This window comes from Aptenodytes forsteri, unplaced genomic scaffold, assembly GCF_000699145.1.
Source record: "Aptenodytes forsteri isolate BGI_AS27 unplaced genomic scaffold, ASM69914v1 Scaffold82, whole genome shotgun sequence".
NCBI lineage: Eukaryota > Metazoa > Chordata > Aves > Sphenisciformes > Spheniscidae > Aptenodytes > Aptenodytes forsteri.
This window is the reverse complement of record NW_008795490.1, coordinates 13,230,655-13,245,384: the sequence shown is the minus strand read 5'-3', so window position 1 is coordinate 13,245,384 and position 14,730 is coordinate 13,230,655. Positions and strand designations below refer to the sequence as shown.

Below are 14,730 nucleotides of genomic sequence, written 5' to 3'. Positions count from 1 at the left end.
ACACAGTGTTTCTACAGTACACTGGGATAAAAGGAATCTCTATCACTTCTATTTTCTGGACTTCATATATAAAAAGAATTTTAAATTTTAAGGACTGTTGCTGGTAGTTGGAAAAAAAGCTAATGTCAGCAGGATGAACATGTAGTGGCTAGATTTATTCCGCAGACTACTTTTTAAAGTACTTAGGAGGTGAATAATCAAAGATTCTGACTGGCAATTCACCCCTTGATTCTAGCAAAATTCCTCGCACTAACCCTGTCTTCAGTCAGTCAGATAATCAGTTCTGGGAGAAATGCATGACTTCTTTCATATACATTACTATTTTTGGTAGAACACTGAAGACACTTGAGAAGAAAGAGGAGATTCTGGGAATGGTCTTTTGTATGCTTTGTTTTCCTGACAGTGAATTCTGTTATCAAATGTGACAATTGCTTTAGCATTTTCACTTCGGTTATGATGGATAAAATTGAATTCTAAATTACAACACATTTTATGGTACATTACTAGAACATATCATATAGGAGCATACAGCCAGGGCTGACCACAAAACCAGAGTGTCTTTACAAAATTACTGAAGGACTAATTTCTCAGCTGACCTGGGCTCCCCAGATTGTCGTCACCTTGATGAAGCTGGGCACCTAAAAACATCCAGTTTAGGACATTGTTATTCTTGTTCTATGGACAAATATCCTTTTCAAATTGTAGCTGTACCAGTGAAAGAAGTTAATCCCAATGGCTGTTTGTCACTGCCTGCCTATTGCAAGTTCCTGATCCTTTATCAACTGAGACACATGTGTGAGCCCCAGGTATACTCCCCATCAGGCAGACTGATCCATCCTAGTTTAGACAATATGAAAAGTAGTTATTGATTGAAATAACTATAATCTAACTGTGGTTAGATTATGGCCGGTTATGGAACAAGCAGATCTATGAGGTAATGACCTCTGGCAGGGTAGTGATGAACAATTGAGAAGTGGCCTGAAAGCAGTAATTTCTTGGCACGGATGGATCTAGACTAGGCCATCTGTCCCAGCCCAAGTATTCTAAGACTATGTGTACGTTAGCATTTGAGTTGAGATTAGGAGCAATAATTTAGAAGTGAATCTCTTGATTGTCCCCAGTCACCATTATTTGGTTCACATTGAGGAGTGGTCTTAACACTTGCAAACTCTTTCACGTCAGATAAAGCTTAACTGGAAGATGTTATCCAGAAGTACATTTTTACCACTCTCCAACTGCTAGCGGATACTCAGATTACAGAATGAGATTAAAGTAAACGCAGAGTAAACCACTCCAAATGTATATAGTGAGGATGTTGGCACTCACGACTACCTGCTAAAGTAGACATAGCCTCTCTTGTATGTCAAAATTCAGACTCTGAATTCTCATTATACAGAGCTATATAAAATGTATTACATTTTTTCTAGACTAATCCTGTCCCTTAATTTACTTTACTTTTCTGGTTAGATCTTCAAAACATTTTCTTACGTTATCTTCTGTTTTTTCTCTTTTCTTTGTCTCCATATCTTGCCTACAGAAATCAGTACGTACGTTTTCTTTCTTGCTGCTTTTATTGTGCCTTTTCCAGTAAATGATGATTCACTGCTTACCACCAAAGCTTCTGCATGGTGCTCTACATTTCACATTCATTGAATAGTTAAATAGTTACTTTTTGAAGGCTCTGAGATAAAGTGACTTGGTTACTATTTTCACTTACGTGAAACCTTAAGAAGCATCTGGAAGGTTTGGTATCAGTGTCTAGACAACTTTCAAAAACTAGATATCCAGACTTTCATGCTTTATCTAATTATTATTAGTAGTAGTAGTAGTATTTTAATTCTATATGCATTCTTCTGGTAAATGCAGGTTTATCCCTTTAAGTGTCATCCACACAAACCCATACCCTCATGCTAGCCAAGTGTTGCAATCCTTAGATCTGCTGATGAATTGTCAAAGATAGGGCATTGTTCACTGGTTGTATGTTGAGAGGTAAAAAAGTCATTTGAAGCTTAAAAAAAAAGAGAGAAGAAATATCCTTATGAAATTATGAAGTTGACTTGAAAAAAAGAAAATATTTGCAGTGTACTGCCACTATTTTTTAATCTGCTTTCAGTACACATAGAGAATTTTAAACTTGTGACCAGAATAAAGCCTTTTTCTAGTTGTGGCCATTATAGTTAATTCAAGAATTAACTTGAAGTTAATGCTAACCCTGTTTCAGAAATTACTAATGGAAACTAACCAGTTTTCATTAATCTAGCATTTTTCTTCAAAATTGGAGTTTAAAAAAAAAGAAAGTAAATATTTCATTCATAAGCATATTTTGCTACAGGAAATGTTTTCCATTAGTATCACCCTGACCTGAAGCACAGTTAATGCTTCAAAATCCTGCTTTAACACCTGTGTTTGCTACTATTGCTACTTTAACTTGATTCTAAATATTCTTAAATTATCTTATTCTGTTCAGGTAGCTTCCTGGTCTGTGTGTACCTCATAGTGGCATACACAATCGCCTGAGTATTGTGTATGCAGAATTTTCTTGGATTTTATTATCGCAATGTATAATTACTCTCTGACACTATTCTCTAAAACTCTGCCTTGTTCTTTCTTATGAAGTTGCTGATGCAGATTCCAGTATTAAAACCCTAGAAAAGGAAGCAGATCGCCTGCTAGATAAAATCAAGCCAATCAAAGAACTTCAGGATAACTTAGGGAAAAACATTTCTCAGATAAAAGAGCTGATAAACCAAGCTCGGAAGCAAGCCAATTCGGTAAGCCCTCTTTCTCAGTAAGATGACCTTTTGAGTATTGATGGGATTTTATTGTCTACTTTTCTATTTCCTTTCCACAGGATGAATCCTTTCTAATTCTAAACACGTGTAAAGAGAGCAAATAATGGAGTATAATTTCTCAGATAAACAGAGAATATTCTGATGATTTTCACTCTGTGTCTTCTTTCTTCATTTAAAACATGCCCTTGTTAAATGGATAACATCTGTAGGAATGTATCTGGAAAGGTTATTATTTAAGAAGTATTGTGGATGGTAGTACAGCAGAAAAGTCACAACGTCATTGATTTTTTTGCCTCAGTGCTGATATTAAGCCCCTGATTTCATTTCATAGAACTTACATTACCTGAGAATGACACCATCTCAAACTCACTGAAATTGCTGAGTGTATTTGCTTTTCCCATATTCTTGACTTTCTTTGTCCAGTAGCAGTTCTGAGGACTCGAACTTGAGTTAAGAATATATTTCTAGTCCATGTAGTGAGTTTGGAGTCCATCTCCCTGACACAGTAATACTCTAAACTCGAGGATCAGCTGGTTAATACTAAGGTTATTCAGCTTGTGACCTAATGTAGCAAAGGAAAAAAATTCTTGAAGATGGTACTTAAATAAACTTGTCTAGCTGGAATTTAAATACCATTGTACTGTCATTATGTCTATGCTGGCATTATGAAAGCAAACAGTATACCATTTTTATCTGTGCTCAGAGCCTGAGGAAACTAGCACACATATCCAAATGTGTATGTCACTGAGCTGTGAAAATGAAACTTCGTTATGAATACCAACTCCATTAGGGGCTATGTAAAAGCAGTGATAGACACAACTGTTGTTTTAAAAATAACTGTTAAAAGGTATCTTAAATTGGCATAATCAAATATATTACAAGGAAAAAATAGATCATCCTGTCTACCCGATAGCAATATGCTGTGATCCCTTCAGGAGTGCTGCTTATTTTCCTGGCTGCATATTCTACTTATAGACTATCTCTATGGCTAGAATTCCACTGCTGCTTGCAGTAGGCCAGTATATATTCTAGCTATTTTTAATCCATACAGTTCGTCCTTTCAAATCTGAATGCCAGAAAGAGTTTTATTTCCTTTTAATAAACAATCCCAGAAAGCAAATTCCATTTCTACCTCCTGTGCATATCCAAGCAATACCCTGGTACATGTAACACAGAAATGGGAAGGAAGAAAAAAAAAAGTATAGTATTCTTATAATTATTTGGAAGCATCTAAAGGTATTTCTGGAATAATAAGCAGTAAACGGAATTCTTTCTGCTATGCTTTTTTTGAAGATCAAAGTGTCCGTGTCCTCTGGAGGCAATTGTATTCGCACATACAGACCAGAAATAAAGAAGGGAACATACAACACTGTCATTGTCAATGTGAAGACTGTAGTTGCTGACAATCTGCTTTTCTACCTTGGAAGTGCCAAGTTTGTAAGTCTGTCTCCTGCTTTTCATGTCAGGGTTGCTCGATCAAATCAGACTACTGACAAATACAGAAGATGAGAAAAGCTTTTTTTTTCCTCCTAGAGGCTTCAAAGCAGTAGTAGAGGGCCTAAGATAATCTAGACATTTACTGTCTTTGGTATTAATATAGGGACTGCTAAAATATGACCAGCAAATATTTTTTAATATTTTTTTATTTTAACTAGGTATGAAATGGGAGACTTGTACACGGACTACATTAGAGCTTTAAAATTCACAGTGCAACTGGGGTAATTTTTGTGTTGGTTGTGGGTTTTCCCTTGGGAATGAAGTAGCTAATCATCTTGCATCTGTCAAAGCTCCTATTTATTGTAATTTTAAGTCAAGACTACAATTCCAAGCATAATAATGATGAATTATTCCATTTCCCATGAGCCCTATAGCAGACAGACTTCTAGAATAATCAATAATAATTCAGTAAATGGGAAAAGTTTCTAACATTTTGAACTGTATATTTTATTTACCTAATATAAAATGAAGAGGCTAGATGGCATGATGTATTAGCCTAGAATCCTGACATCCTTCTGCCATCCAATGGATGTTTTACAAACAACGTTACTCTGAGTTAAATCCTTCTCTTGATGGCTACAATATTAACATTTCTGTAAGTCTGGCAGCCATTTACTGCATATCAGTGACAGAAGTCATTTGCCATCTTTGGCTTCAGATTCCTTGTTTGAACCAACAAAAGCAGGGAAAAGAGAGTCTCATTTTAGATCACTGTGAGAATTAATGTTCATAGTTTACTGTCTATATATGGGTTTCCGATGCCTCATTAGACCTTCTGAAATGTCAAGAGTTCTGGAAAACTTCCTTTGATTAAAGAATGAGATTGCTTCTATTTTCATATTTTACCTGTAGACTGACTTCTTGGCCATAGAGATGCGCAAAGGCAAGGTGAGCTTCCTGTGGGATGTGGGATCTGGTGTTGGACGGGTAGAGTATCCAGATCTGACCATTGATGATGGGTTTTGGTACCGGATTGAAGCCTCTAGGCAAGTATATGTTTCACTTCCAAGATTTGGTTCCTAAAGAAAAAATGGCCACATTTAACAAGTTCTGCTTCTAATCCACTGTCCTCAAGTTGGCATACCTCAGGTTTACGTGGAAATGTTTACTACATTTGAAACGTGGATTTTTTAAAAAAAGACGATGTTATAAATATGAGAAATTCTAGTCTGGTTTAATGAAAGCTTTTGAACCTACATCCAATAGTGCCAAAATTGTGTACAGTACAATTACTATTGAAATGTGAATTGTTCTGTGTCAAGAATTTATTTTCATCACAGATTTCCCCTCTAGCATCAACAATCTATGACTGCTCATATTCCCTTCTGTTTATCTACCACTCTATCGATTCTCTTCTTCAACTAGCTTCCTTTTAAAATCAGTTACAGGTTTTGGCACTCAAACAGATAACTACTATTCTTTTCTCCTTGAATTTCAAAGAGGAGCAGCTTTTCTGAATTTCTGGTCTTGATACAGTACTGCAAATGAATGGTCTGTCATACACCAGTATCTTGATTCTTACTCAAAATGCCATTTCCATAGGCAGAATGTCTCTTCAAACTGGAGATATTTAAAAAGATATAGTTTATGAAAACTCAAGGATGAAATATTCTGGAAAGATAAACTATACTTTGTAATTTGAAATCAGCTGTTGAATGCTCTTGAACTTTAGAAATATAGATACCTTAATATCCAGATTTCACATTTGTTAGGTGAAGCTTATATTTTCCATTAAAATAGCAAACACGACATACGGTGTAGTAATTACAGCATAAGGTTTACATAACTTTATATCCTTTATCTTCTACTTCTGAACAGATCTTAGTAATTTAGATAACATCATCTGTATTGCAATTTGATATGAAGCTGAGTAATTCCTCCTGCATCATTACAGTTAATTTCACATAGTATTAAACATAGAACCGATAATATAGGCAGAAAATGAGAGAAAGAAAGAGAAGAAAACAAAGCATTCCAATTCTGGTTACATCCATAGCTCTCAGAGGAGGAAATGGCATCCAGTTTAAGTAATTTAGTGAAATCACAGAAATCAGCCATTCAGAGCAGAGAATTAAATAAAATTATGGCACCGCCTCCAGAAGCTGGCTTAATGAAACCTTATTGCTAGGAAAATACAAACTGGGGTACGATATGAATTGTTGAAATCTTCACCAGTTCATATTATGCATACTAAAATAGCTTTGTGGCACAGTAATGCCAGACTTGCATTTACAAGAAAGCTGCTTCAGCAGAATATGGAGCCAGGACATGGTATAAAAATTCGCACATCCTACAAAAGCGCATTGCCTATTAAGCTGTTTGTTCTGGATATATAGGGTGTGCATGCCATTAGTTTTGAACAAACTGCTGGATCAGCAATTTAGAACAATTACAGCTGCACAAATCTGAAGTACAGAGCAGCGTTCAGGAGAATTACATTGCAGAGACATTAGTTGGATTTGTGGGATTAAGATGAAGAGCTCGGGACTGATTTTGCATTCTTAAGGCAGACTTCATAAATCACACACCCTACTGAAGATTCTTCAACTTCGAACATTTTAGTCCATTTGATAACTCTCCTCTGACTCGCTTCATAAGCTGTTGGAGAGTTTTACTCATTTCATTCCCTCACCTTTTTTTCTCCAAATTTTTGCTCAGTTCCAGCCACAGACTTTTTCAGCAACCTGGCAGAGCTGCCTGAACAGCTGGAGCAGGGCATCCACTTAGAATGGGGACATAAGATGAAATTCTGGCCTTGCTGAATTTTGTCATAGATTTCAGTGGTGACAGGCATTGACACACAATAATAATGGTACGGTATGTTTAAAGGTTGATAGCAGTTATTAATCAAGGATCCCAAAGAGCCTTAAAAAGAGGAGATGTGGTGGCACAGGGGGTGTGAAATTCTGAAGGTCACTCAGCATACTGAATGAAATCTAAATATTAAAAAGCTGACTGTTGAGTAATGATCAGAGATGTTCAGTTCAGTTAACGTCTGTGCCAAAATTTCCAGTGTGTTAAGACTAAATTGATAATTACTACATCTGTTTTCCAGGGATGCTTTTAATTTTCATCACCTTTTTATTTAAAGCATACTAATACTTTGCATTTTATTGTATATGCAGAGTTTATCATGGAAATATTTTAATTTTTTTTTTATGGAATTGAAGTAAATTTGCTTATTCCTATAGGAATTCCCTATACCTTGATGGTACAGGAATTTAATATATGTCACCTACGGAGTTACTTACCTGCTTACAGAGGCAAATCTGATTGGCATCAAGAACTGCAATCAATCAGAGTATCAATTAACAAAGGAAAATCTGGCATAACAGTATGTGACAAAATTATTTAAAGCAGGTTTGCAACATGCAAACGATGTCAATTTTGGGAAACAGTCAAATGGATGACAATATTTTTGAGACTTGCTAGATCAGTGAAACAATGTCACTTGACTTCAGCAGGCCTCAGTTTGGAGCAGGACCTGATTAGTTGTGTTTTTAATCAAGTGTGATTTAAGTATTACCATTATTTTAATTGTCAATGACAGAGTTTAAACAGCACCCTTCCTTTGAGGACAAAGGACACTTGAATCAGGTTCACTGTAGACACATCCAGCCCAGCTCAGCAAGAATTCAGTTTTAAACTAATGTGGCAAATCTAAGCCATACTTTCCAATGAAGATTTTCTGTGCTTTCAAGGTGTCAAGGAGCAGGGATTTCTACATGGTATTTTGTAATCTAATGTTGATGACTTGCAAAAGTCATCTAATTTACATCATGCATCTCCTAAAGAGCAAACCCTGCATGCATGGCATTACGTACATTTTTCGGATGATCAGCCACAAAGTGCTGATACGTCTTCTATAATCCGCCAGTTTTGCAAGAACTGACTATCACTAGAACAGTATCTTCTAACCTGATGACTTGCCATGCACAGGACAGTTTGCTGTCAAGTTAGCCAAGTTCTTTCTTCAAGCTCACTTGTCCTCCCTAAATAAGAGAGAATTATTTATGGAAGAGACTCCATTGTTAGCATTTCAATCTGTTGGAAGATGAAACACATCTGTGCTATTTGTGACATATTAGACACCCTAAAAAGTGTCAGTCTGCTCAGTGACTTCTGCATTATTGCACTTGGATGGTTTTAAACTGGAATCTTGATTTCAGCACAATATAGATGGAAAGTGCCAATGATTTTCTTTCAGAAAGCATCAAACTTAAGCAGTTTAAAAAAAAGTCTTTAGCAACTGTTAGTCTTTCAACAATTACTACATTGAGAACTTTTATCCTTTAAAGGGCTTCACATCAATAAACCTTCTGAAAAAAATAAAGTAAAAATTTGGAATTTCTGCTGCATAGAAATGTATAGCTATCTACTTGGCATTCAGTTGATTTTGGAATAAAAGGTAGAATATTGTCATTAAAAGGAAATTAAAAAAAAAAATCCTTTAGAGCAATGTGGATGGCTTTAGCCAACCCCTTTAAAATTATGATTTGGAGCAACTACATGTTTGCATACCCCAGAGGTCACTTAGGAGATTCCCTAGGAAACTGAGTCCCATCCATGTGGTTTCCAGAGCTGCCAGATTAAGGTAAGGGTGGGTAATCGAAGAGCTCCAGTGTTTTTTTGCAAATATGTATTGTTCGCATTGAAAGCCTTGAGGATCCCTGACTGCAAAGCAGGCAAGATGGCATAGATCTACAACGGTATTCCCCATTGATTGGAAACCCTCAAAATTACTTTGCAACCCTGCTTCCAGTTCAGGAGAAATTTATCAAAACTGAAATGTCTCAACTAAATCTTTTTTTTTTTTTTTAATTTAAGTGACTTCTTTCCAGTTCTATGTTATTTCATAAGAAAACTCTCAACTCGTTCTGGTTTTTGGGTAATAGGTTTTGAGCCAAAGGAATTTCTGAAGAGTGTTTTTTAGACATAAAATGAATAGTTTTACAGGATTTTTCCACCCTCTAGAGCCCTGGTCCAGTAAACTTTCTAAATCCAGGAATTCTGTAAGTACAGGATAGCAATGTCTTCATTTAGCTTATTCAGTAGCCCTTGCTGTGCTCTAAATGTAAGTTCTTCGGCTAAAGCTTTATTTAACAGAAATTACAGTTCTTCCTGAAAGGTATGCTTTTAACTTTTAGTTTGCTTGTTACTTCAATACCTCAAGCCAATCTTTTTTTTTTCTAATTAGACAAAAAGGAATTTTGCATCTTTGCATGCAGCAAAGTTCAGGACTTTAGAAAATCAAAGGGACTTTTTTTTTTTTTTTTAACTTTCTGTCTGTGACTTGACAGTATCTTGATAGGATGAGTATGTAACTTTTCATCTAGAAAAGCTACATGTGGAAATTTTTGATGAATTTTATCACCTCTATTTAATCGGCTTCCTTCCTTTCCCTAGAAACCTTTTTCACAAATACAGATATTAAATCTGTTTTCTGAGAAAAATCAGTTTTGCCTAGCTTGTGAATAGGCACCAAGTGATTTTTAGAGTCTAATCAGGTAGCCAGCTAAATACCGCTCGTAATCTAAAAACTGGGTGGCCCCATATGAAATTATGTGTGTTGATTATGGTCCATCTGTCTGGGAGGAACCACTAATTTATGGTGTGACTATAAATACCTAATAGTTTACTTCTATTAGGTAACTAGTAAGCTTTCCGTGGAAAACAACTATCCTTACTGCTGTAAGTGAAAGTAATGTTAAGCAAATTATTGCAAAGGATTCAAAATGATTCAAGTTTCCTTGAAATACCTTTCTATATACCTGAAAGACTAGGAGGAATCATCTCTCTCCACATTCTGTTCCTTCTGTTGTAAAAATGTCAGCAAACCCTTTCCATGCTAGTTACTACATTAATATAACCTAAGGAGTAGAAAACGAACTGCTGCAGAAACTATTAACAAACGGTAAATTTTTCTGTTGTTGTTGTTACCATCAATATTGGATATGGTTCAGAGGACAATGAGGTGACATCCTTAAACATAATGGGGTTTGTGCCTGTTTGATAAGCAACCAGAGAGCTCCACTGCAGAAAATGCAAACTCTGTGCATCACAGTGGAGCAAACTGAAGTACTTTATCACATGATCATTCATTTCAGTTCAAATATAATCTAATAATCCTTCTGCAATTCAGAAATTTAATTTGGAACCTTGCCTGCATCATTTGTTACATCAAAAAACAATTACTTAACACTAATTTCATGACAATAATTTAAAAAATGCAACTTCTTTGTTTTAGTCAATGAAAGTTCCACTTCATCTGTATAGTGAATTTTGTTCAAAAAGGACATTGAGGTGAGAAAAAAAAACTGGTTCTGTGATCATGTCTTTAACTTACGCAGGCACAAGCGTCTATGCATTTGTATCAAAATGGAACATAATCAAATCAGTAATACATGCCTCTATTATAAGATGCCATCTAAAATAGACTTTTCCTATGTTTGGTTTAACTACTGACTCTGTATGCTTAAATTATTTTGTTAAAATCTCTAGGACTGGGAAAAATGGCACAATATCAGTGCGAGCGCTGGATGGTCCTAAAGCCAGCATTGTGCCAGCCACATTCAGTGCTGTCTCTCCACCCGGATATACCATTCTGGATGTAGATGCTAATGCCATACTGTTTGTTGGTGGTTTAACTGAAAAAATAAAGGTAATGTCTCGTCTGGTGCTCCTGCATTAACTGGCTATTTATGTGGACAATTTTCATTATTGCTTACAGTAGAAATAGTAAACTTTAATACGCTGGCGTCATTGTAGTAGGTGCTTTAGTAGCAAAGAGTACACCTGCACTCTTGAAGGATTCTTAGGATTTGCCTAGACACGTAGGTGCACAGATCTGAAGTTTCTCTGCCCATGCTGTTAACTACTTCTAATCAGAAGCCTGGTGGCTGGCTGTATTGATGCAGCATTTAGCCCAAACAACTAATTCCTGCTGGGTAGCTGGATGCTTTACCTTGGACATACTGCTGCCCCAGCAGGCTTTCAGTATCAGTGACAGGAACTCACTTCTGTTTCCATACATTCCTGGTCTCCTAACAATGTATACAACAATATATATTCCTTTGCATTCGGGTTTTTTTTCTTTGTCGTGTACCCACAGTATCACTTCCTCCTTTGCAGTCTACTTTTGGCGTTTCTGCTTTGTTTTCTTGATTTTTGTTCCTGTTTTCCCCCCATACTACCACTCTTTTTAACAGCTACCTGCATCAGATCCCCAATCTATTTTCTTTTCTTTTTTGCCTGTTCATTTTTCTGGTGACTGCTTCTACATTGCTTAACTTAGTGGGAATGAATAGAAGATTTATGCCAAATAGAAGGGATGGAAATCTTTCAGCAAAAAAATGTTCTCCCATAAGTAGTAATTAGGATATATTTTCCAGTGGAATTCATTACAAAACAATTTAAATGAACTATTTCATTCCTGATAATATTTTTATTTTTTTAATGTTAACGTTACAAAAAAATCATCATTTAACATTAAAAAAAAAGCTAACAGTTACACTTTCCCAAACAGTGAACTCAAAGAACTTTTTTTTACACTAAAGTTTGTATATGTCCTCAAGTGTTGAAATAGCACAATGTTTTATGGCCCAACTTTCTAGTTTTTAGAAAGTTCAACTTTCTAGATGGTTCTGGTTTGGGAATATGCGGATAGACATATTCCTTTCTTACAAAGACTAGTGTGGGTGCACATTTGCAGACAGACAAAGACAAAATCAGAGGATACAGGAGGAACAGAAAATGTAGATTCCACTTGCTTGAAACCAGTGTCTTGAAGTCCAGCTTTAGCTTCAAAGATATCCATGAGTTTTGGAGCACAGTCAGGTAACTTCATTTTAGAACTTGATCAGGCTCGTAACTCAGGGCTTCTGCACACAGAAAAAACCAAGACTGAGCAGACTTGCACAACTGCCAGCTAACTTAACTGAGATATATCTGACTGGCAAGCATTCACAGGAACAGGAAAAAATTTCATGAGATTTCGGGCTAGGAAATTGCAAGTCAGTCCGTATTAGTAGAACTCAGATCTGCGCGCTCTGCTTTATCTGAAATGGATCCACAAAAAGTCACGAACATTTTCAAGTTTTGAAGATGCAGATGCAATGAATCTTGACATTTCTTGTTGAACTTTAAGGGTGTAAATAACTGCCATGCACATTTTTTTATGTCATTTGATTTCATATGGGAAATAGACAAGGAAGTCAATTGAAGAATTTCTTGGAGAATTACATATTAGATAAAGCAGACTTTGTCATCTTTTTCTATGTTCTCCTTACAGCCTTTTACAGAGGTTCTGGTTTGCTCTCTACCTTCCGGCTTTCTATCCAGAGGCAACTAAAGGTGTTTGCTTTCTTTTGTTAGCCATAAACAAGAAACCTTGAAAAATATTTCTAAAATTATGAATCATCAGTTGCTAAAAGTGATACTGCAGAGATCGGTGACCCTTAGAAAACCAGAATGGCCTCACTGGCTTTCTGTACTCTGTCCCTTTGATCTGCTTTTTCAAAGGGAATGGAAATAAACCGGGGAGAGGTACTTTATCTCCCACACCTAATAATTCTTCTCAGCTTTCTTTCATTCTTGGATTTTTGCTATGTCAGGTAAGTTTTAGTTTCTACTGTTGTTTTCAGCAGTAACAAATTTAATTCCGTCGGCATTACGTCCTTTTTTTCACTCGCCATAATAACTCAGTGGAATACTCCTGACTGTTCAGGGCTTGCAGTGCTGTGTAGCTGTAATGACCAAAGGCCCAAACACACACAAGTCCATTAGAGGCTGTAGGGTTGTGTCTGCCCGCCTCACTAAAATGCTGAACTGTCAGAATTTGACTGCAGGCTCAGGAAGACAGACTGGTTCAGGTAACAATCATAAGTGCCAGAATTATGATTAAAAGAATAATTTCATCATTCTGCATTTAGAAAAGCACTTGAGAGTTTGGTTTATACAATATTTAAATTTCGTTGACTCAGTTGAGTCCCTAGAAAATGTGTGGTCAGGTGGTTTTTGGCTTGTTGTCTTTGGGTGATCCCCCAAAGGAGTCACGAAACTTCAAACTCAAATGCCAGCCTAAACCCAAACCTTATTTGAATTTTATTTTAGATATCACTTTTGAGTTATCAGAAGGCAAGTGGGGCAAGTACTGAAACACAATAATACCATTTATATTTGCACAGCTCTAGAACATCAAACCTCCCAGACCAGAGCTTTCACCTGAATTCTACTTCATAAAAAATGCTTGTTTACATTAAGAAACCAGAGAATCAAAGATGATACAGAAATTCAGCCACAGCTGTTCTGTGCCACAGCATAAAGTAGCCTTGTGCCTAGTCCTAATTTGCACAGCAAAGCTGTTGCATTAGACTAATAAAAATGTATGTTTTACTTGATGTCATCTCTAGGTTTAAGTGTTATAAATATTTTATTGTTAAATAAAGAACTCATGGTATTACAGCCTGATGGTAGAAAAAGTGAGGCAAAGGTGTAAAGGGAGATCATACGTACTATTTGAGTAACCAGGCCCCAAAGCTAGTACCTACCACTCCAATAAAAGATGTCACCACTCCTAACAAAGGTCATCTCACTTAAATTGCATTGTCAGAGGAAAAATTAGTTTGAATTTTAAAATATTTAATATTATATCTAATGCTTTTACTTCAAGTTTATTATTAGTAGTACTTATTTGGGGTATTTATTTAATATTTAAATACTAATGGTATTTGAATAATATTTAGTCAAGAAGAATTACTTAACAATGAAGCTTCATGAAGTATGTATTTAGGAAGAAGTTAGAGATTTAGCAGAATCTCTAGAGGGAAAAGGGTTCAAGGGCTTTTGATGTTTCAGGATAAACAAAAGGACCTGGAATACAGTAACGTTTAAATCTGAACCCTCTTCTGAATGTTTTTCTTTTTTCCTTTAGTTAGATACAGTGAGGCAGAGGTGAGTAGTGAGCACAATTCAGCACGTAAGACAGTTGTAGGATCGAGTATGGAGTGCGATGCTGAACTGGAACAAGAATTATGGATGCTGCAAAAGTCTGATGCCAGAACAGCTGTTTTCAACCTCAGTAAGAATTCTCCAGATATTTTCTGGAGAATTCTCCATTTTTTCATTTTAGTCAGGAAAACCAACCTGAATTTATTTTTTTTATTTCTCCAGGTAAATAAAGACAAGGGCAGAGGTAGGAAGACAATGTATTGTAAGTTTGGTATGCCTGATATATTTGCAATACAGGGTTTTAAACACTACCAGACTTGCTCTGTTCAGACACAGTCTGTGAATTAAAAGATAAATAAGTTTACTTTTGGGGGAATTTTTGTCATTATGTGGTACAGTTGTCAGGCTCACAAAATGAAGACCTTAACTGACACTCTTTTCTAAAACCATGAAGCTCTTTAGACATTTACCAAGGTCACTGATATTTTTTAAG

General features: G+C 36.0%; 1 protein-coding gene across 1 annotated transcript in view; it reads left to right on the top strand.

Moving 5' to 3' along the window:
- Positions 1-14,730, top strand: part of LAMA2 (laminin subunit alpha 2) — a 299,682-nt gene that overhangs the window by 243,402 nt on the left and 41,550 nt on the right. The window contains exons 45-49 of the mRNA XM_019472632.1: positions 1,538-1,543; positions 2,617-2,771; positions 4,086-4,229; positions 5,142-5,275; positions 10,791-10,950. Of these exons, the coding sequence (XP_019328177.1) occupies positions 1,538-1,543; positions 2,617-2,771; positions 4,086-4,229; positions 5,142-5,275; positions 10,791-10,950 (599 nt within the window). The remainder of the gene's footprint in view (positions 1-1,537; positions 1,544-2,616; positions 2,772-4,085; positions 4,230-5,141; positions 5,276-10,790; positions 10,951-14,730) is intronic.